This window comes from Arabidopsis lyrata (genome assembly GCF_000004255.2).
Source record: "Arabidopsis lyrata subsp. lyrata unplaced genomic scaffold ARALYscaffold_8, whole genome shotgun sequence".
Classification (NCBI taxonomy): domain Eukaryota; kingdom Viridiplantae; phylum Streptophyta; class Magnoliopsida; order Brassicales; family Brassicaceae; genus Arabidopsis; species Arabidopsis lyrata.
The window spans coordinates 13,557,661-13,580,976 of record NW_003302548.1 but is presented as its reverse complement, the minus strand read 5'-3'; the positions used below and the strand labels follow the sequence as shown (position 1 = coordinate 13,580,976).

The 23,316-nt window shown below is 37.1% G+C and overlaps 4 protein-coding genes across 6 annotated transcripts; 2 read left to right on the top strand and 2 right to left on the bottom strand.

Annotated features, from left to right (window-relative positions):
• The first annotated feature begins 2,468 nt into the window (after positions 1-2,468).
• On the top strand, positions 2,469-6,548 carry LOC9300098 (phospholipase ABHD3). 2 transcript variants are annotated; one of them, XM_002865720.2, is made up of 14 exons: positions 2,469-2,829; positions 2,916-3,005; positions 3,154-3,215; positions 3,297-3,400; positions 3,519-3,608; positions 3,953-4,075; positions 4,279-4,356; positions 4,531-4,616; positions 4,726-4,774; positions 4,856-4,912; positions 5,003-5,133; positions 5,693-5,776; positions 5,883-5,952; positions 6,029-6,548. In XM_002865720.2, exons 1-14 carry the CDS (start codon positions 2,594-2,596, stop codon positions 6,380-6,382), a joined length of 1,614 nt encoding a protein of 537 aa, XP_002865766.1. In that variant the 5' UTR covers positions 2,469-2,593; the 3' UTR covers positions 6,383-6,548. The 2 variants fall into 2 exon arrangements, with proteins under 2 accessions (XP_002865766.1, XP_020871824.1); XM_021016165.1 differs by having other exon boundaries at positions 6,023-6,548.
• A 584-nt stretch (positions 6,549-7,132) lies between these two features.
• Positions 7,133-9,417, bottom strand: LOC110225885 (uncharacterized protein At5g49945). Its single transcript, XM_021016166.1, has 3 exons — positions 8,376-9,417; positions 7,649-7,852; positions 7,133-7,567 (listed from the first exon to the last, which is right to left on the bottom strand). The coding sequence occupies exons 1-3, from the start codon at positions 9,390-9,392 to the stop codon at positions 7,337-7,339; spliced, it is 1,452 nt and encodes a 483-aa protein (XP_020871825.1). The 5' UTR covers positions 9,393-9,417; the 3' UTR covers positions 7,133-7,336.
• A 12-nt stretch (positions 9,418-9,429) lies between these two features.
• On the bottom strand, positions 9,430-11,614 carry LOC9301840 (nifU-like protein 2, chloroplastic). The gene is made up of 4 exons (XM_021016167.1): positions 11,430-11,614; positions 11,222-11,330; positions 10,150-10,460; positions 9,430-9,793 (listed from the first exon to the last, which is right to left on the bottom strand). Exons 1-4 carry the CDS (start codon positions 11,523-11,525, stop codon positions 9,605-9,607), a joined length of 705 nt encoding a protein of 234 aa, XP_020871826.1. The 5' UTR covers positions 11,526-11,614; the 3' UTR covers positions 9,430-9,604.
• A 6,784-nt stretch (positions 11,615-18,398) lies between these two features.
• On the top strand, positions 18,399-23,160 carry LOC9301839 (nuclear export mediator factor Nemf). Of its 2 annotated transcripts, XM_002865719.2 has the most exons (14): positions 18,400-18,585; positions 18,683-18,795; positions 18,888-18,984; positions 19,070-19,194; positions 19,348-19,831; positions 19,925-20,110; positions 20,221-20,514; positions 20,600-20,752; positions 20,839-20,993; positions 21,089-21,194; positions 21,287-22,138; positions 22,248-22,329; positions 22,440-22,733; positions 22,816-23,160. In XM_002865719.2, the coding sequence occupies exons 1-14, from the start codon at positions 18,481-18,483 to the stop codon at positions 23,010-23,012; spliced, it is 3,243 nt and encodes a 1,080-aa protein (XP_002865765.1). In that variant the 5' UTR covers positions 18,400-18,480; the 3' UTR covers positions 23,013-23,160. The 2 variants fall into 2 exon arrangements, with proteins under 2 accessions (XP_020871300.1, XP_002865765.1); XM_021015641.1 differs by having other exon boundaries at positions 18,399-18,585; positions 19,348-20,110.
• The last annotated feature ends 156 nt before the right edge of the window (positions 23,161-23,316 follow it).

Genomic DNA, 23,316 nt, shown 5'->3' with positions numbered 1-23,316 from the left:
ATCATAATGGTTTTCGTTTAGAGCAATTTTCGAAAAAATCTAAACAATAGAATGTACATATTAATTTTGAAATATTTTGTGTTTTATTTTTTTCTTTTCAACTCAGATCTTCCTTAAATAATAACTAGATGCAAATATTATTTAAGGAAGATTTTAAGATTGAATTTGAAATTTGGTAAAAAAATTAAATGCAAATATTTTAATATTCAGTTTTGTTATAATATTTTTATTACAAATTTTGAAATATAAAACGAAATTTTATTTCATAATTTCTAAAAAACCATATTAAATATTAACAAATATTTATTTTTACTATGAAATAAACTCAAATAATAATAAATTTTAAGTAATTATCATAATGGTTTTCGTTTAGAGCAATTTTTGAAAAAATCTAAACAATAGAATGTACATATTAATTTTGAAATATTTTGTGTTTTATTTTTTTTTTTTCAACTCAGATCTTCCTTAAATAAATCCATAATATATTGCACACAGTTTTTGAAATTATGTAAACTAATTATATATTTTGCATTCAACACAAATTATGCAGCAATAGCATATCCCTTTTATAGATGTATCTAAAACTTTTATTTTTAGTCCAAATATTGAACTAATTATGATTAAACAATGAAAAGAAGAATATGCAAAATTTAGCGAAGGAAAGAAACATTAATAAATTTGTTAAAATATTTGTAACTTTAACATCATACATATTAATCCGCAAAACTCACAGTATGTATTTTATGGTATTTTAAAGTAAGCAAACAAGAATTTGGAACATGGTTTTAATGGAATGAAATGAGAATAAGAATTACGAGACGGGATGGCAGGGGAACATAAATTAAAAATCAAACTTAATACTCAACTGGTATGAGTTTGTGTTATGAGCACTATATAAAATAAATTTGTTTACACACATATTATACGTACGTTTTTAGTTACAATTTATGACAGATACGGGACCGTAATATTTTTATTTCACGTATACGAGACGGGTTATGGGACGAAAAATTTATGACATATACAAGACGGGATAGGTTTCCTGTTCCAAAATAGTTACGCCTAGCTAATATACATGAAATAATCCAAACTAAACCGAATATGTATCCTATTTAACACATGTAATCAAACTGTTAGAAATGTTTTGAATAGTTTAGGAAATAAAAACGTAACATCACTTAACTTTTGCAACTAAATAATATCTTAATTTTATATTAAATACAATTTCACACGTACGTGTAGGTCCGAATCTTAAAATATAACTATGCACTAACGCAACTAAATTTCGTTCATTGCTCTAACTTTATAATATCTATATTATTACAAAGTTCACTAACACAACAAAATATTTTATATTTTTAAAATCTATATAACAATTTCTAAAAAAAATATCTCTGCACGTACATGTGGATCTAGATCTAATACACTAAAATATACATCATAAAAACAATAAAATAATCTATATTGTATGAAAATTTGTAAGAAATGTTTTTGAAATATGAAACCCCGCACATACGTGCGGGTCAGGATCTAGTATATATATACAGAGGCTACAGAGACTAAGAAGATTAGGGTTAAGGTAATTACATCTAGATCCTTAACTTATTAATATTTACATAAACTCCTATATATATTACGTACAGCTTCATAAAAATACTATAATTTTATTATAGACGAATGAAAAATTGCTTGATTTATTAGTTACTTACTGTAATATGTAAATTGACTTTGCATGTTTCATGATCAAGTCTAAAAGTGATTGGCCTTTGTTTATGTTAATGTGTTCCAACTTAGAATGTGGCTAGGAATCATGGTTATCTGAATGTTCATAACAATATTGTTGCATGTTGTATTGAAAGTATAAGAAATAAAAGAATTATATATATATATATATTTAATTATATATTAGAACTGAATTTTAACAACAAAAAATATATATTATTGCATGTTTTACTAGTTCTTGGATCAATTGGAGTAGCAGTGTGTATTCGTATTTGTGATATACAGGTAATATCATATTAGTATTAGACTATTAACTATAACTTAAGTGGACAACAATGTTGTAGAAGTATATGATTTAGCCTAGAATAATTATATATGCCCTATATTGATGAGATTGTAATCTAGTCGCATGGAAACTTCTTTCGAGGTCCGTTTACCGTCTTAAAAACATACTTATTTTATTTTTATAATACTAAACTCGTACTATTGTAGACTAAAATTTGTGTATACTAGTTAAAAATCTGTTCAATCTATAAATAATTTTGGTTAGATGATAAGAAAAAAACAAACTCATATCTCAGAATACCAATCAGACCCTATATTAGATTAAATTCAACTCTAATGTATAAAATGCAAAACATTTATGTGTTAAATTGGATTCTCCTCTCTGTTAAATCTTTTTTTTTTTTTTTTTGCTATTGTTTTTTTTTTGTCTCAATAAAGGAAAAAAATCCGATTGGTTGGAGTGAGAAGCAAATGTCATTAGTTTTGTGTTCAAACAAAATTGGTCGTCTCTCTCTACTCATTGAGTAATAAATCTCCCACACATTTTTCTGCAATAGCAAAAGATCTTTACTTTGAGATTGTCCCCATGAATTGCGCAATCACAGAGGATGATTTGATCTCTCCTTACCTCATCATCTTCAAATCCCTCTTACTCATCCCAATCTCTCACTATCTCACCTTCTTCTTCCTCACAATCCTAGTGTTTCTCTACTTCTTCCTCGAGATTCATTTCCCTAAAGCAGATCCTATCTCTCTCACTTTCAATCCAAACTCTGAGTTCTGCCAGTTTATTGTCTCCAAGTGTCGTCTCCTTCATGGACGGTAATGGGTTCCTTCCTTCTCTTGATCCATCATCGCAAAATACGATCTTTCTTATGTAAATATTTGCAATTTTCAAATTTTTGCAGATACTTTCCTACGTTTTGGCTTTCAAGCCCTCATCTTCAAACAGCTTTCCTTAGCCTTTTTGGAAAGTCTCCTCCTTTTTCCTATAAAAGGTAATTTCAAAAACCACATCTTTGTTTGCTTGTCTCAGATCTTTTAGGCGCCAGAGTTATGTGTTTCTCTTAGGTTGTTTTGGTTTTTTCTTAAAGACTTGATCTTTGAGATTTATGAATAGTGTTTTGAATCTCTTTCTGTGTGCAGAATTCTCTATCAGGCAACAGATGGTGGCACAATTGCTTTGGATTGGTTAATGCATTCTGATGGTTGGTATTAAGAATAATAAACACATTTTCTGTTTTCAGTTTTTGATTCATGGACTTGTAACTTTTTCTTGTTCCCTATAGTTGTGGAAGGCATTTCTCAGGTGGTCAATGGCTCAACTTCAGGAACTGATAGGACTCCAATTGCTATTGTGGTTCCAGGGCTTACTAGTGATTCTTCTGCTGCAGTAAATTTCACCACTCCTATCGACTTTCTTCCTCTGTTCTGTTTTGTTTCCTTAGGGACAGTCTCATTTGTCTCTTCTTTTTGCTTACTCGAACTCTTGTTTTATACTTTTTTCACAGTATATAAAACATATTGCCTTCAGGCTGGCAAAGGAAGGATGGAATGTTGTTGTGCAAAACCACCGTGGACTTGGAGGGATATCTTTAACTGTGAGTATTGATTTTGTGTTCTTGATTTGGTTTCATTTTTTGGTATCTAGGTGATATTTTGGATCACAAGTGCGTGACTGTGTTGGTATTTTGAATTAAACGAGTTCCTAGAAGAAGATGCCTGATCTTAATTTGGTATTTTCGATATGTGACCTTCAATCTTGCAATCAAGTTAACATTGAACGTGTTGGAAGAAGCATGACATAGGCTTGACATTATCAAACTGATTAAGTAGATTTGCAATCTTCAATTTTTTTCACAAGTTTATCATTTGTGAGGTTGATTCATTGAATGTGGAAAATATATGATTCATCGACTGACTGGCTCTTCAAATCATTAATCAGTCTGACTGCGTCTACACTGCTGGGTGGACAGAAGATCTTCGGAAAGTAATTGATCACATCCATTCTCAGTTCCCAGAGGCTCCTTTGTTTGCTGTTGGAACAAGCATTGGTGCCAACGTTCTGGTATATATTGCCTCTTTTTTACCTTTGATTCCCTTAGTCTTGCATCAGAAGGTTGGAATTATTGTGGCGACCATTGTTTGTTCTATAGGCATAACGTTTCACACAATTAGTCTGATAGCCCACATTTTATTGCTACAATAATGGGCTTTCATGTGGTTTATCTTACTTTCATAATTTACTTTCATAATCTAAACCTCATCCAGGTAAAATATCTTGGGGAGGATGGGCCAAATACACCTCTTATTGGAGCTACTGCTGTGTGTTCTCCTTGGGATCTATTGGTCAGTATACCCTCATGTCCACTCTAACTTAAATTCTGTGATAATTTTTAAACTTAATAGTGAAACAATGTCTCTCTTCATCTTCCTTGAGATACTTATAGTACAATTTTGGTTCAGAGAATCTAGAAAAGAAAAACAATCATGCCGTACTGTTTAAAATGATATTCTTTGCAGATATGTGACCGATTTATCAACCGCAAACTCGTGCAAAAATTGTATGACAGAATGCTTACTATTGGTCTACAAGGTTATGCACAATTGTATGTCCAAAAATTCTTGTCTTGTATTGTTAACTTGTTGTATCCACACCTACTTTTGCTCGCTTTAGTTACGTCTTTCTTATTCACTTACACATGGTTGTACCTACAGGCACCATTCCATCATTTCTCGGATAGCCGATTGGGAAGGCATTAAGAAGGTGGGTTCTGATTTCTATCTATTTGCCAAATCAAGTAAATTGACTTCAAAGATTCACCATTCATCTTGTGTCTTGTTTTAGTCACGTTCAGTTCGAGAGTTTGACAACTACGCCACCAGGCTTGTTGCCAAATTCGAGGTGCAGTTTGCTTCACATTCTCCTTACCTTTGTTAAATATATCCTATCTTTCCATTTAAGCAGTAGAAAATCCAATCTTTAATGATGCAGACAACTGATACATACTATAGACGTTCAAGCAGTTCGCAATATGTGGGAAATGTCGCTGTTCCGCTCCTTTGCATCAGTGCTTTGGATGATCCAGTTTGTACTAGGGAAGCTATTCCTTGGGATGAATGTAGGTAAGAATCCATACGCTTATACCCTTTCATCATGATTTTCTCCAGTATTCAACTCTAGAGCTGATGGACTAGATTAGTTTCACCGGTTCTCCTATGCCCTAGCCTTGTAGGGCCACTGATAAGTCTTCAGATGGAATCAATTAGCTGTTAAGTAATGCCACGTCACCTCACTAACACTCAGAAGTTAGATAGAGGGAACAATTGTCTAACTCGGGGATTTAACAGGATCCGAGTATTTGGGAAATTGGTTTTGATATGAGAGAGTAGGAGATGCTCTAGAAAGTTATTCGTATCTGGTTTTGTTGTTGGTTTTGTTCTTGGGTGCTCTAGAAGTTTTCACAAGGTTACCTTTGCTAATTGAGTTGGTAATTCTTCTCTTAAACTGAGTTGGTAGTTTCTCTGTTATATTGAGTTTCCATGCGTGGCTAAATTAGGAAGTGAACGGCTTTAGGCATCGTTGGCGAAAAAATTGATGAGATTCTTGGTTGTATCTTTATTGCATAGTGATGGGTCTCCCTGTATTATGAAACTGATGTTCCAATGTGTCAACTTTTTGTAGGGCAAACAAAAACATAGTTCTGGCAACCACAACACATGGTGGTCATCTTGCTTACTATGAAGGGTTGACAGCAACAAGCATGTGGTAATCAATCTGCGTATACACGCGTTCTTAGATACTTATCTCACATCTCTGTCCACAAGGAATTTCTTAGTAGTGGAATTGAAATATGTGAAACTGTTACGTATAGGTGGGCAAGGGCTGTGCAAGAATATTTTGAAGTGCTACTCTCCAGCTCCTTTGCAGACAGAAGACAGAAGGTATGAGGGAAATGAGTTTTCGTCCATTTCCATGACATCATCCACTATATGCATCATATCATTCTTTTAGATGCAGATCATCCCCGAACCATTAGGATCTTCGATTGATCAAGGACCATTCGCGGATGCTGGAGAAGACGGGATGGTTGCTGCTGCAAGTGAAGTTGACACGACAAGAGCTGATGTAGAACCAGAGGATAGTGATCAAATTGATGAAAAGACAAGTAATTATCCACACAAGGACAATACTCCTCAAGTTTATAACAGTTTACTCGGTCCTTTGAAGAAGAGAGTGGATCAGCTTTCAAGATACAGCCGGAAATCGATTTGGCTATTGGCATACATTGCTATAGTCACGACGTGGCCACTTGTAGGACCTGCACTTTTGTTTTCAATCAAGAGAAGATTCAGAAAGCTCGTAGAAAAATAGAAATCATATTCTACTAATGCAAAGTAACTATATACATAGATGACTTATGCCATTCACACTTTTTTTTATTGTAACCCACTTAAGACAAGCCTGCAAGAAGCTATTTGCCGACAATATTATACAAAACTCTCATTCGTTTTTCTAAACAACAAGTTATCTTCCATCAGTTGCTCTTTTAACTAATTGTAGATGCTAACGGAGTCGATCGGGTTTGGCAATGATTCAGTATAGGATGACATGAGAAGATAGACTCTCTGCTGCTTGTAGTGCCTACAAGTAGACATTAAAGGCGTCCAAAATCTGCTTAACCGAGAAATCGATGTCAATCTCGATGGCCAAACTACTCTCATATTGCCGCCTTCGAAAGCCACATCGACGCCATGAAGCTGAAGCTTCTGCTTACCAGAAAGATCAACAAAGCAACACCTAATTCCGTTATCATACGGGAAACACGTCAATGTGATTTTTCATATCTCACATAGAACTTAATTACATTTTCATTTTGGATTTTAGAGAACCACCAGAGCACCAATGGTCTTGACAATATCGCCATGAACTTGATCTCAAAGCCTGATGTTATATTAAAGACCGTCGCTTTTGTTATCAATCAAGAAAAGATCTAGAAGGCTCATCGAAAAAAGAAATCATACTCTACTTCAATGTCAACTCGCTAGACGACTTTTGCCATTAATAACTTTCGATTGTAACCTGCTTGAGATAAGACTACAATTAGCCGTTTGCCATCGATAAACTATACAAAGCTCTCACAGGACTTTCCACCACAACATCAAAAACTACATTATAAGTCAAAAGTGGTACTTTAAGGGAGAGTATTATGAAGCAAAAGCAGTCATCCACTGTTAAAAACACGTGCCGATGTTTTCTATGCTTTTTGAGTTTGGAGAGTGATTTTAACGAATACATTTTGGATGGCTCTCTTTGATAAACTTTTAGCTAGTGACTACGGCTCATCTTCATTTTTGGTACTGCCTTTTTCACCTGCCTTGCTCTTTCTTTTGCCTCTTTCTTCCTTATCACTTCTGCGCTCAGCTTTGCCTCCGCTTCCTCCATCATTTTCTTCTTTTCTGCTTTCTTCTTCTGCAATGCCTCTTGCCTCGCGTTCTGAAGTTCCTTGTATGCTTCCTCTGCTGCCTTTTGCCTACCACTCTCAGTTTTGTTCCGCGCCTTCATTTAATCAAGACACTTAAAACTCAGCCTTTCAACACTTTTAACCAGGCTATAACTAATCATGAGTTTGCACTTTACCTGGGAGCTGAGTCTGTATCGACCTACTAAGTCGATGTAATATGGAATTAGCGACACCAAACGGACAATATCATCCATATGTTTAGCATCGGGTAAGGAAAACTTGAAAAGCATCATCTTCTTGTGCTTGCCAGGGTGTTGGTCAGATATATGCATCGACATGAAATTCTTCCCATACTTATCCACAGCCTTGTCACCAAAAACCTACATAGTTCCATTGCATTCCCGTATTTGGTTAGTGATAGTATCATAGAGATAAATAATGTGCAACCTTAAGCCAAACCTAAAATAGCAAATTAAGGTTCCCACTGGAGGTGATTGATTTCCCTATTTAACCACATAGAGATACAAACAGAGACACAGCCATGGAGTTCAAGCCAGCTGATCATAGAGGATCAATTACAATATCCTAACTAACTCCAATACTGAATTAGTAAGGTAACAATGCTTAAAGACACTAAAGCTTCCTTTCAACATATCTTACACTCACTGGAAAACAATAAGACCCATTCAAGTACACTCCAAAAGTCTGCAAATCAGATTGAACTCAGTAATGAGCTGATATGGAACTGCCAAATTCTGATTTACCATTTCTCACTCTGGTAAATTGATTCTTGCTCACTATATCACCAGCGAATACACACACAGATACAGTTCTACTATAGTTATCATCAATCATTAAACAAATGGAGAATCTGAGAAAGAACAAAAATAAAACTTTTCTCACCTGATCAAGAACAGTGTCAGTGATCATATCCACAGCAACTTCCTTAGATTCAGAAATCACAGCTAACTCCTCCGACACCCATTTCCTCCCAGCAGGAGGAGACACAATCCCAGTGAATCTCTGCAAATCCCTCATCTCCTTTTGCATAGTTTTCGCCGCCTTTTTCCTCGCCATAGCAAACACAACATTATCCATAGTATCTTCATTCATATAAACCTCAAAAGTGATCTCATCTTTACAAGGAACCACCAAATTAAACATCCTAGAGATCAAATCATGTCTACTCTTAAGCTCCATAGTAGCTAACAATCCATGGCAATACCTACGACCACTCGCGTAGAATTTAAACACATTTAACGCTTCTTTTAACAACAATGGTGAATCCTCTCCTTCACTAACTCCAAGCAAACTAAAATTCTTCTGGAATATTGTATCCTTGGAAGCGAATTTCGCCGCCCAAGCTAAAGCGAGACTCTCGTTCTCACGTTTACCAACAAAGTAGTTGACTGCGAGAGCGATTAAGAAAACGACGCAAGCGATCTCCACCGCATACGACTTCTTCTTCTTCATCTGATCAGTAGTATCTTCTTGAGGTTCCGATGAAGTCATGAGATCTAGCGTCTTTGGATCAGCATGAGTTGTGTTTTCTGCAATCAATGGAGATTCAAGTGTCTCTATCTCAATCGGTAGTCCTTCGAACTCGTCTTCGTCCCAGTACTCAAATGGCGTAGACGAGGGAGTTCTCGAATCGGATTCATGCTCTGGATCTGATTCAGTGATGAGATCGGAGTTAGATTCGGCAGAAGAAGATTCCGGTTCCGGTTCCAGTTCCAGATCGGAGAGTGATGAGTGAGACTGAGTGAGAAGAGGCGGAGGGAGGGAGTGGTGAAGAAGGTGAGAGGAATCGTCGGAAACATCGTCTTCTTCAGCATCAAATCCTTCGAATTGTGAAGCTACGATAATACGATAATGGAGGAAGAGGTAGAAAATGAGAGCGAAGGAGAAAGATCGGCTCATTGTGAAGAAGAAGGAAGAATCAAATAAGTCTCTGCTCTTGAAGTAAATAAGTTTCGACGATTTTAAAAGGATTTTTTTTTCTAAGTAAAACAAAAATGTTCAAAACTTATTTGGGGACAAATAACATATGTCAACAAACACAGAATCTATGCACAACAATACTATACAAGGGGAGCTAATACAAAGAAAGAGAGATACAAGAAGAGTGGTTTCTATATAAGTTGAACAGCTGCGATTGACGGGATTTTCTCTCTTAGTTTCTGAGTGACTGCTACTCGAACTGTCATCACTCCAGCTGCAGGTCCTGTGATTCTTATCTTCACGATTGGATCTTCGATTTCCACTAGATCAAGCGATCCATCTGCTGTTCCGATCAAGTATGGCCTGATTTCTTCCAGTACCTAAAACAACGTATGGACACAGAGTGTTTTTAACATCACGCGTAACCTCCAACGGATGATGACATGACGATCTACTTATCCATGATTCACATTTCTCATAGCTGTAGCCCCTTTTTCTATTCGCAAGGAACACAAAATCCCTTTTGCTTAATCATAGTCCCGGTTTCATACCTTTAGCATTTGCAAGACATACGTACTTAAGCAACCTAGAGTTTATACCAAAACAAGCCTTTTCAGTGTTTTACTCGTTCAGCTCAAGGCGCGGAAAAACAGTATTTGGACCAGATATATGGATTTGAGCTAGCAATAACAGCAAAACCACATATGCAGAGAACTTAAGCTAGCCAAAATCTAACCTTTTCAATGTTTTCCTCATTCAGTTCAAGGCCAGTCTCTTCATCTGCAACTGCTTCCACAGCTACTATTTCAGGGATTTTTTCCATTAGACGACGTTCAATACCCATCTTCATTGTCATGGTAGAACTTGGGCATGATCCGCATGCTCCCTGCAGCTTAACTCGCACAATATTTCCATCGATCTCATGTAATGCCACATTACCACCATCAGACATAAGGTATGGTCGGATTTCGTCCAAAACGCTTTCTACATTTTCCTCAGTTAAAGGAACTTCCAAGATTGGGTCTGGGGTTGCTACTGCCTTGACAACTGCAAAAATCCAGAAATCAACCATAAGCCTAAATACATATTCTTCGAGGAGAAGATACACACACGAAAAGCAAGATAACATTTCAAATAAACGGAAAATGGATATCAAAGTGGAAGGAGAACTCTTTCCTCTAAATTTTAGAGAAACGTTGTAACTTTATAATGTCTGATAGAGGTGGGACCAGAAACCATTCGTTCACAAACTACAATTGAAATTATATATCCCTAAAGCAACCCAAATAAAAACTGATGATAGCTATAGGAAACAAAATTTGTCATGTCGTCATGTCAAAGGGCAATGCAATCACAACACCAAAATCTCTTCCCAAGTTTCAAGGAGACTAGTAAGACAAGAAAAGCAACTGATTTTAAACTTGAACAGTTGTTTTTTTTTTTATGTGAAAGTTCTTCTGAGCACTAACCAACTATATACATCAAACCCTCTGTTAGTTCATTAGAAGTTCAAGATTCAAACCATTTTTATTCAGAAACTAGAGTTGAAATTATATATCCGTAATGCAACCCAAATAAAAACAGAAGACAGCCATAGGAAAATGAAGATATTGTCATGTCAGAGCCCTTTGGAGTAAAACAATTCAATCACAACATCTATCTACATCAAACTCTCGATTACAAGGACAATTTTTGAACTATTTGATCTTTTGGTCATAGAATTTGCCCTTGTGCTCAGAAGGATACAATAACGACGGCAAAATAGAATCTTTCTAAACGGAGATAGAGAGAGATATTCGTATACTGACCTTTGGATCGTCGGAAAAGTTGTCGACTTGATAAAGACCTAGATAATCCTCGTCGAAGTGGATTACAAGGCCAAGCTACAAGACCAAGAGCGCGTTGGGAGCTCAAAATCTGCCAAAAGAATTCGGAGCAGAGACATCGATACAACGAGTTATATAACAAACAAGCGTGAGAAGAACAAAGAACGGATTGAAAAAAAATCAAAATCACCTGAGGAGAAGGAAGAAGTCTCGAGGAAGAGGAAGGATCTAGGGCTTGCGACGGCGTCCTGGAAATGGCCGCCGGGTTTAGCGTCAGCAATTGCATATCTCCTCCACTCGAAAATCTTTAATTACGAGTTTTGATTCGGAGATGATGATACGATCGTGAGATTGCCTTTTATCGACGGCGTCTTGTGTTACAAGGCCCACCCAAATGTTTTTTTTTTCTGTCAAAATGTATTTAAATCAATAGATTCTCCATGATTTACAGTGTTTAGTTTTTTTTTTTTTTTTTTTTTTGATCAACGAAACAGTGTTTAGTTAGGTCGTGAATTTTATGGTTACAATGAAAAAATAAAAATAATAAAAGAAACAATTGTGAATGATTTTTTGAATTTAAAATTACAATATAGTTTAATTTTTTTTAGACTGATATTTGTTTGGCATAAAATATATAGATTGTCTGGTCCGTGTAATTATCATAGAAAATTAAACTTTCGTTTGATATTTTATTACCAACAGAGAATTTATACTATCTTCAAAACAAATACTTTATTAGCTAACCAAACTACAGCTTTAAAGTAATTTTTATACCATATGACAATGTAGGGGAGATAACTTTGTTTATAGATACCCAATTCAAACACAAGCTGGTTGACGACCAAGGTGTCTAAAGAGGAAGTTAAGGATGCTGTGTTCTCTATCAAAGCCTCTAGTGCTCCAGGAGCTGATGGTATGACGGGTCTTTTCTTTCAACAATACTGGGATATTGTAGGGAACCAACTGACTCTAGAGGTTCTTAGATTCTTTGATGAAGGAGTTTTTGTTAAGGAATGGAACTTTACACAAATCTGTCTTATACCCAAAAAGACAGATTCAAGTGTCATGGCTGATCTTAGGCCGATTAGTCTTTGTTCTGTGATGTACAAGGTAATCTCCAAGATCTTGGTTTCAAGATTAAAGCCTATTCTTGCTGATCTTGTCTCTCCCACTCAATCAGCCTTTGTGGAGGATCGCCTTATTTCTGACAATATTCTTATAGCTCATGAAGTTGTACATGCTCTCAGAACTCATGGTTCCATGTCTAAAGAGTATATGGCAATAAAAACAGACATATCCAAAGCTTTTGATCGTGTTGAATGGAGCTACCTGCGTCACCTTCTGCTTGCCTTAGGGTTTGATTTGAGATGGGTTGATTTGATCATGACTTGTGTGACATTAGTGACTTACACGGTTCTGGTTAATGGCAGCCCGCATGGTTTGGTAGTGCCACAGAGGGGATTAAGACAGGGAGATCCTCTTTCTCCATTTCTTTTTGTCTTATGTACTGAAGGACTAACTCACCTCTTGAACAAGGCTGAGTTGCAGGGTACTATTAGTGGGATGAGGTTTTCACCGGAGGGACCTGCTATCAACCATCCACTTTTTGCTGATGACAGCTTGTTTGTGTGTAAAGCTGATGAGGAGCAGAGTGGTGCCCTGCAAAACATTCTGGCGGTTTATGGGACTGCTACAGGCCAGATTATCAATTATGACAAATCTTCAATTACTTTTGGTGAAAAAGTAGAGGAGAATATTCGGGCCTTGGTGAAGAGCAAATTGGGTATGGAAAAAGAAGGTGGAGCAGGTTCTTACTTGGGACTGCCAGAATGTTTTAGTGGCTCTAAAAAAGATATGTTGGAGTATATCCATGAGAAGCTAAAGGACAGACTCTTAGGCTGGTTTGCTAAGACTCTCTCTCAAGGTGGAAAAGAGATCCTTTTGAAGACTGTTGCAATGGCGATGCCTGTCTATGCCATGTCGTGCTTTAAGTTACCTAAAGCCACTTGCGAGTCTCTATCTAGTGCTATGTCATCCTTTTGGTGGAACACAATGGAGAATCATAGAAAGATCAGCTGGGTTGCTTGGGAGAAACTGTGTTTGCCAAAATCATTGGGAGGGCTAGGTTTCAAAGATTTAGAGCTGTTCAATCAAGCCCTCCTTGCTAAACAGGCCTGGCGGCTTTATTCTGCTCCAGATTGTCTCTTATCTCTTTTTCTGAAGAGCAGGTATTTCTCTGACTTGCCTTTTCTTGAGTCTGCTTTGGGTCCTCGGCCTTCTTTTGGATGGAGGAGTTTACTGCATGGTCGGGACCTTCTTGAAAAAGGATTGATTCAAAGGGTAGGCGATGGTAACTCTCTCCCGGTTTGGACTACCTTATGGTTGGAGGATGGCAGCCGTATGAGAGCTCCTTTCATGAAGAACATTCTTGTGAATTTGGAATTATCTGTGGGGGAGCTCTTTAATTTGGAGACTAGGGACTGGGATCTCTCTTGCCTTAATGATCATTTTTTTCCAGGAGATGTTGAGATCATTAAAAAGTCCAAACCTGTTATCTCTTCCCCTGATTTCAAATGCTGGAAACACAACAAGAGTGGTGTTTATAGTGTTAAATCTGGTTACTGGTTGGCGTCCCAAGATCAGAATGATGATGCAATCAGGTTTGTCTCCATGCTTCCCTCTTTAAATGGAATCAAAGAACAGATTTGGAAGTTGCTTGCTCCTTCGAAAATCAAGGTTTTCATATGGAAAGCAATTAGTGGTGCTATTCCGGTGGCTGAAAGGCTGAGCACTAGAGGTATGGTCGTGGATCAACGCTGCCATATATGTGGCCTAGAGGGAGAATCAATCAATCACATTCTCTTCACGTGTTCTTTGTCAAGACAGATTTGGGCTCTTTCAGGTCTCCCTCTCCCTGAAGATGGTTTTGACCCAAGATCCATTTATCAGAATCTTTTTCATGTGATTTTGATGTGCAAGAATTCAAAGGTACCTGTTGAGGTAAGAAGATATCCTCCTTGGATTCTTTGGTCGTTGTGGAAGAACAGAAACAGCCTCTTCTTTGAAGGTTTGGTTTCCACACCTAAAGACATTCTTTTAAGGTTCAAGGAAGATACTGTTGAGTGGTTTCAAGCGCAGGTCTTAGAGTCTCAAGAGACGGTGCTTTCCAACGTACAAACTCAAGGTTACATCCACAAATGGAGGCCTCCTCCTAAGCCATGGTTAAAATGCAACGTGGCTTCTTCTTGGAATAAGGAGAAAAAGATTTGTGGAGTGGCTTGGGTCTTGCGTAATTCTGAAGGCATCGTTCTTCTTCATAGTAGAGCTGCTCTTCCTTCTATTTCCTCGAAGGGTGAAGCTGAACTTCAAGGTTGTGTTTGGGCTATTAAAGACATGCAAAATCTTCATATCCATAGAGTGATTTTTGCCTTTGAGCCTAATGAATTGGTAGGTGCTGTCCTTCGTCCTGCAGCCTGGCCTAATTTCAAATCTCAATCTGAGAGGCTCCTCCTAGCCTTGTCCTTTTTACCGGCTTGGAGAGTTGTTCATGAAGATAGGAAGTGTAATCTTGGGGCAGTCTTGATTGCTAGGAGTGTCACTAGAGAGGAACGGTTCCAATCATATGTAGCAAGTGGCTACCCTTTTTGGCTTCAGAAGGTGTTCGAAGATGATATATGCATTACTTTTGTGTAATGAGTTCTGTTGCTTGATTGTAATCGTTCCTTTTTTGTTTGTGACTTTTTGGTTGATTAATATATGGAATCATTCAGACGAAAAAAAAAGAAGATACCCAATTCAAACATGTTACCCCAAGAAACAATGGTGTCTTCTAGAGAAAGTGAGGTATTGATAGAGAGTAAATCTGAGGAAGATGCATCTTTGAAATGAAGTGAAATAGATAGCGTGAAGAAACATACTAAGCATTCGTAGGTCCCCATAACTCTAAAGAGATATAAATATAAAAGATAGTACTATAATAATTATTGGTATATTTTTAAAAAGTTGACCATTAATTAGCAAAACCTAAAGAAATTTTAGAAACACATAAGAATATAGGAAAAAATAACAAACAAATAATCTAATAATAATAACAATCTCAATAAATGCATTTTAGCTCATAGAAACTATAACACTTTAAGATGATCTGATTTTGCAGAAACTCTATAATAAACCCTAATTTCTGTTTTCTTCAATGGTAATTTAATAAATTATAGATGTGTAGTTACACATAATGACATGGGTGAACGACCTGTGTCCCCCCAGTAAGTTTCATATAATACCATAACAACACAGATTTCGGGTCTCGTCTCCAGTCCACACAAAACAAAATTTAAACTTCAGAGTCCCCCTAAATTGAAAGTTCGAGACCTCAGTCCCCATATATTCAAATTTCGTGGTTTATCATTGGTTAACTGTGCCGAAAACCAAATTAACCACTTAACATCAAATTAAACCGGATTTATCCAGAACCCAACCCAATTAGTTGACCCATCATTATACCCAAGTGAAATCCGATTCGAATTATGTAATGGTACGTTTCCGATTCCGATCTGTGATTGTTTTTTTTTTTACAGAAATCCAAACCCACCTTAAAGTATGTTCAAGATTAAGAAGAGCAATCTGGAGAAGAAATTGAACGTATCCAAAGCCTAATACTCGAGTTTAGGTAATGAAGAGAGAGAACTTGGTATGGACCATAGAGATCATTGAAGGAAAGGTCAATGTATACTCAAGATTCTGAGCTGACTCAGAAATTCAGGAACCGGACCGGTGAGATTCGTCCAGCTTAGTCTAAGAAAAGTGAGATTCTTGAGCTTGGCAATAGTGGGTTGGATGTGACCAGTGAGGTTAGTGAGTTTGTGGAAGATAAGGGATGTAAGATACGGTAAGTCACCGACTTCAGCTGGGATCTGAACGGAGATATCGCCGTCTTGTATGATTAGGGAAGTGACGCGGTGGTTAACGGTGGAGTCGCCGCACTCGAGGCAGTACCAAGAGCAACAGTCGGTTTTGGGATCCCATACGGTGGCGTCGCCGCACTCGAGGCAGTACCAAGAGCAACAGTCGGTTTTGGGATCACAAGTAATTTTAGCAATCCGATTTGGATTCGTTCAATTTCTTCTCCACACCCAATTTTGATTCCGATTAAACGAAACACAGCTTCTTCGTGATTCTAACTTTCTCGTACCGATCACCAGCGAATCAGAAGGATTATAAAGAAGAAAAGAGAATGAAAAAAGGAGAGGAATTGTGTAGAGAGGAGAAGAAGAGAAGAAACGGAGGCTGCGTTAAACAGTGAGGAGGAGGAAGAAGAAGAAGGAAGGCGGTTTACTAATCGGGTTGGTTTCTGGGTAAATCCGGTTTACTTTCGATGTTAAGCGGTTAATTTGGTTTTCGGCACAGTAAACCAAAGATAAACCACGAAATTTGAATTTATGGAGACTGAGGTCTCAAACTTTCAATTTAGGGGGAAACTGGAGTTTAACTTTCGTTTTGTATGGACTGGAAACGAGACCCAAAATTTATGTTGTTATGGTACTATATGAAACTTCGTGGGGGGGACACAGGTCGTTCACCCTAATGACATAAACCAAAATTGAAGGTTTCATCACTTTGAGCCATTAGAAGTAGAGGAAGACCATTAGAAGCAGAGGAAGACCATTAGAGATTCATTGAAGATGAGTTCAAGTATGACGATTCCTGATCTTGTTTTTTCTCCACGTATCTACGATCACAACAAACTGTAAGTATATTTCAGATATACAATTATAATGGAGAATATTTGGAGAATATTCACATTGTTAGATTTGCAGATTTGCATATATCGTATAGTTAAGTATCTTCCTTTTAGTTAGGATTCTAGCTTAATTTACAAGTCTTGTATGCGTGTATCATTGACGTTAAGATCATTGAGGTCAAGTTCAATACAGAGAAATATTCAGAAACTCTCGATTCTCCATGTAAATTTAACTTACTTATCAAACTTCAATACTTGTTTATGCAGCTTCAGCTTTAACCGATCAAATTTCTTCATTATCTACCCCTCCTATCCCTTGTTTTTCTTGTGAACATGGAAGGGAGCCGAATCCAGAGTATTTCTGTGTGTATCCATTCACAGGAACACTCTTCTTCACGGTTCATAGTGGTTTTACAACATGCATTATGCTGGGTTTAGACCTAAAAAATGATACATTGATAACATTAGCACAAATAACTAGATCATATGTTTTTGTCATAATTTGAGCACAATTTGAGCATATTTCAAGCAAATTTTGACCATATTTTTGTATATTAAATCCGTCACAAAATATCATGTATTGGTAATAATTATTTCATAGCGATTTGAAAAAAATTACAAGTATTTCCAGTGCCGGCGTTTGGGGTGTGCAAGTGGAGCAATTGTACCGGGTCCAATTTTTTTGGGTATATTTAAAGGCCCAATTTTTTTTTTCGTATAGAAAAAAATGTAATTTTTAAAACTTTAAGATATATTTATCATAAAAAAAGCCTAAATATTTTATTTAGTATGAAAGTGGTTAATTTTTAATTTTTTTTAACATGAAAAAGGCCCAATTTTTTTTATTTTTTTTAAATGAAAAATGGCCAATTTTTAAGATTTGTACCAGGACTCAAAATTAATTGAGCCGGCCTGAGTATTTCTATAAGCTTTCTTGTCCAATCTAGTGTGATCATATTATTCTCTGTATTGTACAGAGGATTAAACACGTAACCAATGAGTATCATTGCCATCTGAATATTATTTCTCTGTGCCTAATGGGAAAACACATATGTCTAACTGAAGTTGGTGATTATTTTCATGTGCGCTTATGTTCTTGGTGGCAATGACGTCAACCGGATGATTAAATTTCTTAAGAAACTCCACCATCTCGTTCTGTTAAAACATTTACGGTTAAAAAAATTTTTTAACCGTAATCGATGGTTAATTAACCGTAACCGTGGTCATCCCTACACACAACTCCATCTAATTATTGTATAAGAGTAACCGGTTTATATAAACCGTGTAATTTTGATTGGTTTAGATAACTAATGATCTGACTTTTATATTGGGCTTGTAGGCCCTTCTTCTATTCGGCCCAACACAAATGAATAGCTCACAAATTTCTCTTCTTCTTCTTCTTCTTTCTCACGCTTAGTACAGACCTTTCTTCGATTCGACTATTCGACAGTGAATCACCAAATTTCCAAAACTCTCTCGAGAGACGAAATAGAGAGATTAAGAAATGGTGAAGGTACGAATGAACACGGCGGACGTCGCCGCCGAAGTCAAGTGCTTAAAGCGATTAATCGGTATGAGATGCTCCAACGTCTATGATATATCTCCCAAGGTAACATATTTCTACAATTAAATCTTCAAATCCACCAATTTGTTTGATTCGATTTCCATTAGGGTTTATGTTTTGATTTTGCTTCAATTTGATGCAGACGTATATGTTCAAGCTCTTGAATAGTAGCGGTATCACAGAATCTGGAGAAAGTGAGAAAGTTTTGCTTTTAATGGAAAGTGGTGTTCGTTTGCATACCACTGCTTATGTCAGGTAAAACAAACACATCTCTAGATTTTGAGCTTTTTTTTTGGGGAAGTAGTAATGATTTTTTTTTTTTTTTTTTTTCTCACAAATTTGTGTAGGGATAAGAGTAATACTCCATCTGGGTTTACTTTGAAGTTGAGGAAACATATCAGGACTAGGAGGCTTGAGGATGTTCGACAGCTTGGTTATGATAGGGTATGGAACTTGGAGTTTTCTTTTGTGTTTTGTTTGGTTTGCTTTCATTGTGTATTTGGTTTTTAACTTTTGTTGTTGGTACCAGATCATTGTCTTCCAGTTTGGACTAGGTGCTAATGCTCACTATGTTATATTGGAGTTGTATGCTCAAGGAAACATAATTCTTACTGATTCTGAGTATATGATCATGACACTCCTCCGGTCTCATAGGTTTGTTTTTTTACTTTCATCAGATTGTTTGTGTGTTTTGCTATGTTTGAACTTCTTAAGGTGACTGTGACCTGCTGCTTTGAGAGACATTCTTTTGTTGCCTTTTAATTGGTGTGGCCTTTTGTACTGAATGATTGATTTTTATTTCTGTAGAGATGACAATAAGGGTTTTGCTATCATGTCTCGCCACCGTTACCCCATAGAGATATGTAGAGTCTTTGAGAGAACCACTGTTTCAAAGCTTCAGGAATCACTTACTGCTTTCTCGCTTAAGGATCATGAAGCAAAACAGATTGAACGGAAGGAGCAGAATGGTGGCAAAAAGGGTGGGAAGTCAAATGATTCTACGGGTGCCAAACAATATACCTTGAAGAATATTCTTGGTGACGCTTTAGGCTATGGGCCACAGCTCTCAGAGCACATTATTCTGGATGCTGGTCTAATTCCAACTACCAAACTTTCAGAAGACAAGAAGTTAGATGATAATGAAATTCAGTTATTGGTTCAAGCGGTGATCGTTTTTGAAGATTGGCTTGAAGATATTATAAATGGTCAAAAAGTTCCTGAAGGTTATATTCTAATGCAAAAACAAATTTTGGCAAATGACACGCCTTCTGAATCAGGAGGTGTTAAAAAGGTCACTATTTTACTCTATGCTTCTTCATTTTTGTATTCTTTAATGGCCATGGATTTGATATATAGTATTTTCTTTTGCCTTGGTTGTCTACAGATGTATGATGAGTTCTGTTCAATCTTATTAAATCAATTCAAATCACGAGTGTATGAAAAGTTTGAAACTTTCGATGCGGCTTTAGATGAGTTCTACAGCAAAATTGAGAGCCAAAGGTCTGAACAACAACAAAAGGCAAAAGAAGATTCTGCCAGTCAGAAACTCAATAAGATTCGCCAGGATCAGGTTTGTGGTATTTATTAATGTACTGGTTTGGAACTTCCATTTCCATATATCTTTGTGAAACTTTTATTTAAACTTATCTTAATTGCAATGTTTCTATACTTGTGTTGTAGGAGAACCGTGTTCAAATTCTGAAGAAAGAAGTCAACCATTGTGTTAATATGGCTGAATTAATCGAGTACAACTTAGAAGATGTAGATGCTGCCATATTAGCTGTTCGTGTAGCACTTGCAAAGGGTATGGGCTGGGATGATCTAGCTCGCATGGTCAAGGAAGAAAAAAAATTAGGAAATCCTGTTGCTGGACTCATTGACAAACTTTATCTGGAGAAGAATTGTATGACCTTGTTGTTGTGCAACAATCTTGATGAAATGGATGATGATGAGAAGACGCTCCCAGTGGAAAAGGTGTTGATCTCCCCCCACTTGATTGAATATATAAAGCTCATCTTCTTTCTTGTTCTGACATATGGGGCACAATGTGGTTTTGTAGGTGGAGGTGGACTTATCACTTTCTGCGCATGGTAATGCTAGGCGATGGTATGAAATGAAGAAGAAGCAAGAAACCAAACAGGAGAAGACTGTTTCTGCTCATGAAAAGGCTTTTAGAGCAGCTGAGAAAAAGACACGCCACCAGCTTTCTCAGGTAAGCTTCCAACCTCGGTGCTGTTAATCTTGTTTAGTGTTTTCTTCCTCGCAGTCAACTAATCATTTGTATTTTCTGGCTGAAAGGAAAAAGTGGTTGCAACTATTTCACACATGAGAAAAGTCCACTGGTTTGAGAAATTTAATTGGTTCATTAGCAGTGAGAACTACTTGGTCATCAGTGGTCGTGATGCTCAGCAAAATGAGATGATAGTTAAACGTTACATGTCAAAAGGAGATCTGTAAGTTTTCATATATAGAGTTATTTAGCCAGTCTTTGTGTTAGTATTAAATATTCAAAGATGATGATAAGTTTCTTTTAACCATGCTTTCTTAGGTATGTACACGCAGAGCTTCATGGAGCATCTAGTACTGTGATAAAGAATCATAAACCTGAACAAAATGTACCGCCTCTCACTTTAAACCAAGCTGGATGTTTTACGGTAAGCAATTTCATCTACCATTTTAGTTGTTTGAATTGTGTGAATATGGTGCAATGTCTTGATGGCAGACATTTGGATATAATTCGATGCAGGTTTGTCATAGTCAGGCATGGGATTCCAAGATTGTTACTAGTGCATGGTGGGTTTATCCTCATCAAGTCACTAAAACAGCTCCGACTGGAGAATACCTTACAGTTGGAAGTTTTATGATACGTGGTAAGAAAAACTTCCTCCCGCCACACCCACTCATCATGGGTTTTGGATTGTTGTTTCGTTTGGACGAGAGCTCCTTGGGAGCTCATTTGAATGAGAGAAGGGTAAGAGGGGAAGAGGAAGGAATGAATGATGTAGTCATGGAAACGCATGCTCCTGATGAGCATTCAGATGTTGAGTCAGAGAACGAAGCAGTGAATGAAGCGGTTTCTGCCTCAGGAGAAGTTGATTTGGAGGAATCAAGTACCATATTGAGCCAAGATACTTCTTCTTTTGACATGAATTCATCTGGTATTGCTGAAGAAAATGTGGAATCAGCCACCTCACAGCTTGAAGATCTTCTTGATAGAACCCTAGGTCTTGGTGCTGCAACGGTGGCAGGCAAGAAAGATACAATAGAGACATCAAAAGATGAAATGGAAGAGAAGATGACACAGGAAGAGAAAAAAGCAGTAGTGAGAGATAAGCCTTATATGTCAAAAGCTGAAAGAAGAAAGCTTAAGATGGGCCAAAGCGGTAACACAGCTGTTGATGGTAACACTGGGCAAGAAAAGCAGCAACGAAAGGAAAAAGATGTTTCTTCTTTAAGCCAAGCTAACAAGAGTATACCTGATAACAAGCCAGCTGGGGAAAAAGTTAGCCGTGGGCAAAGGGGTAAACTTAAGAAAATGAAGGAGAAGTATGCTGATCAAGATGAAGACGAAAGAAAAATACGGATGGCATTGTTGGCAGTAAGTACCTCACGAATTCTTCACTTGGATTCTCCATTTTTTTTTCATAGACCATCAATTCTTCTCTTATCAGTATTTAATGACCGGTAAATTAATCTCCTCTTTGCAGTCGTCTGGAAAGCCACAGAAGACTGATGTTGAATCACAGAATGCAAAAACTGCAGTCACCGTAGAGAAGAAACCTTCTGAAGGTAAATTTTTCAATGCTGTCTTTTTTTCTTCTGAAATTGCTTCCTGGCATACACTTTCCATTAGACTGGTACCATATGATATTGATAGTTGCATTTTGGTTGCTGCGTAGAGACAGAAGATGCTGTGAAAATATGTTACAGGTGTAAGAAGGTTGGACATCTTGCTAGGGATTGTCATGGGAAAGAAACTTCAGAGATGGACAAAGTGGTGATGGAAGAAGACGATATTAATGAGGTTGGAGACGAAGAGAAAGAAAAACTGATTGATGTCGATTACCTAACTGGTAACCCGTTACCAACCGACATCCTTTTATATGCGGTCCCCGTGTGCGGCCCCTACAACGCTCTGCAGTCATATAAATACAGAGTCAAAGCGATTCCAGGCAGCATGAAGAAAGGAAAAGGTAATAACACACATTCTCTTCCAAGTAGTTGCAAGTGTGGAGCTTTTGGATTGTATTGATGTTGTGTTTTGTGTTTGGACAGCTGCAAAAACTGCAATGAATCTGTTTACACATATGACGGAGGCGACAGTAAGGGAGAAAGAGCTGATGAAGGCATGTACAGATCCAGAGCTAATGGCTGCTCTTGTGGGGAATGTGAAGATCACAGCAGCAGGTTTGACACAGTTGAAGCAGAAACAGAAAAAGGGCAAAAAAAGCGGGAAACAACAACATAGCTAGGTTTTAGGTAACTGCTTGCAAGAAGAAGGCTTTTACTAGATAGAGCATATTGGTTCATATCTTTTTATGTTCACTCTTGCAAAAACGAAACATCATGTTACAACGCAAACATTATCGGGTGGTGATTTTGATGTTCCATTGTGTCTGATATCATCAGAATTAAAGTGATATGCAAAATTAGAAAATTTGGGCTAAAGAGAGCTCTAGTTATGAAACTAAGACATTGAAGAGGTTCATTATCAATAAAATCCATAAATAGCTAAAACAATCTTAAAATAAGCTTAAATCCTACGGCACGGATTCT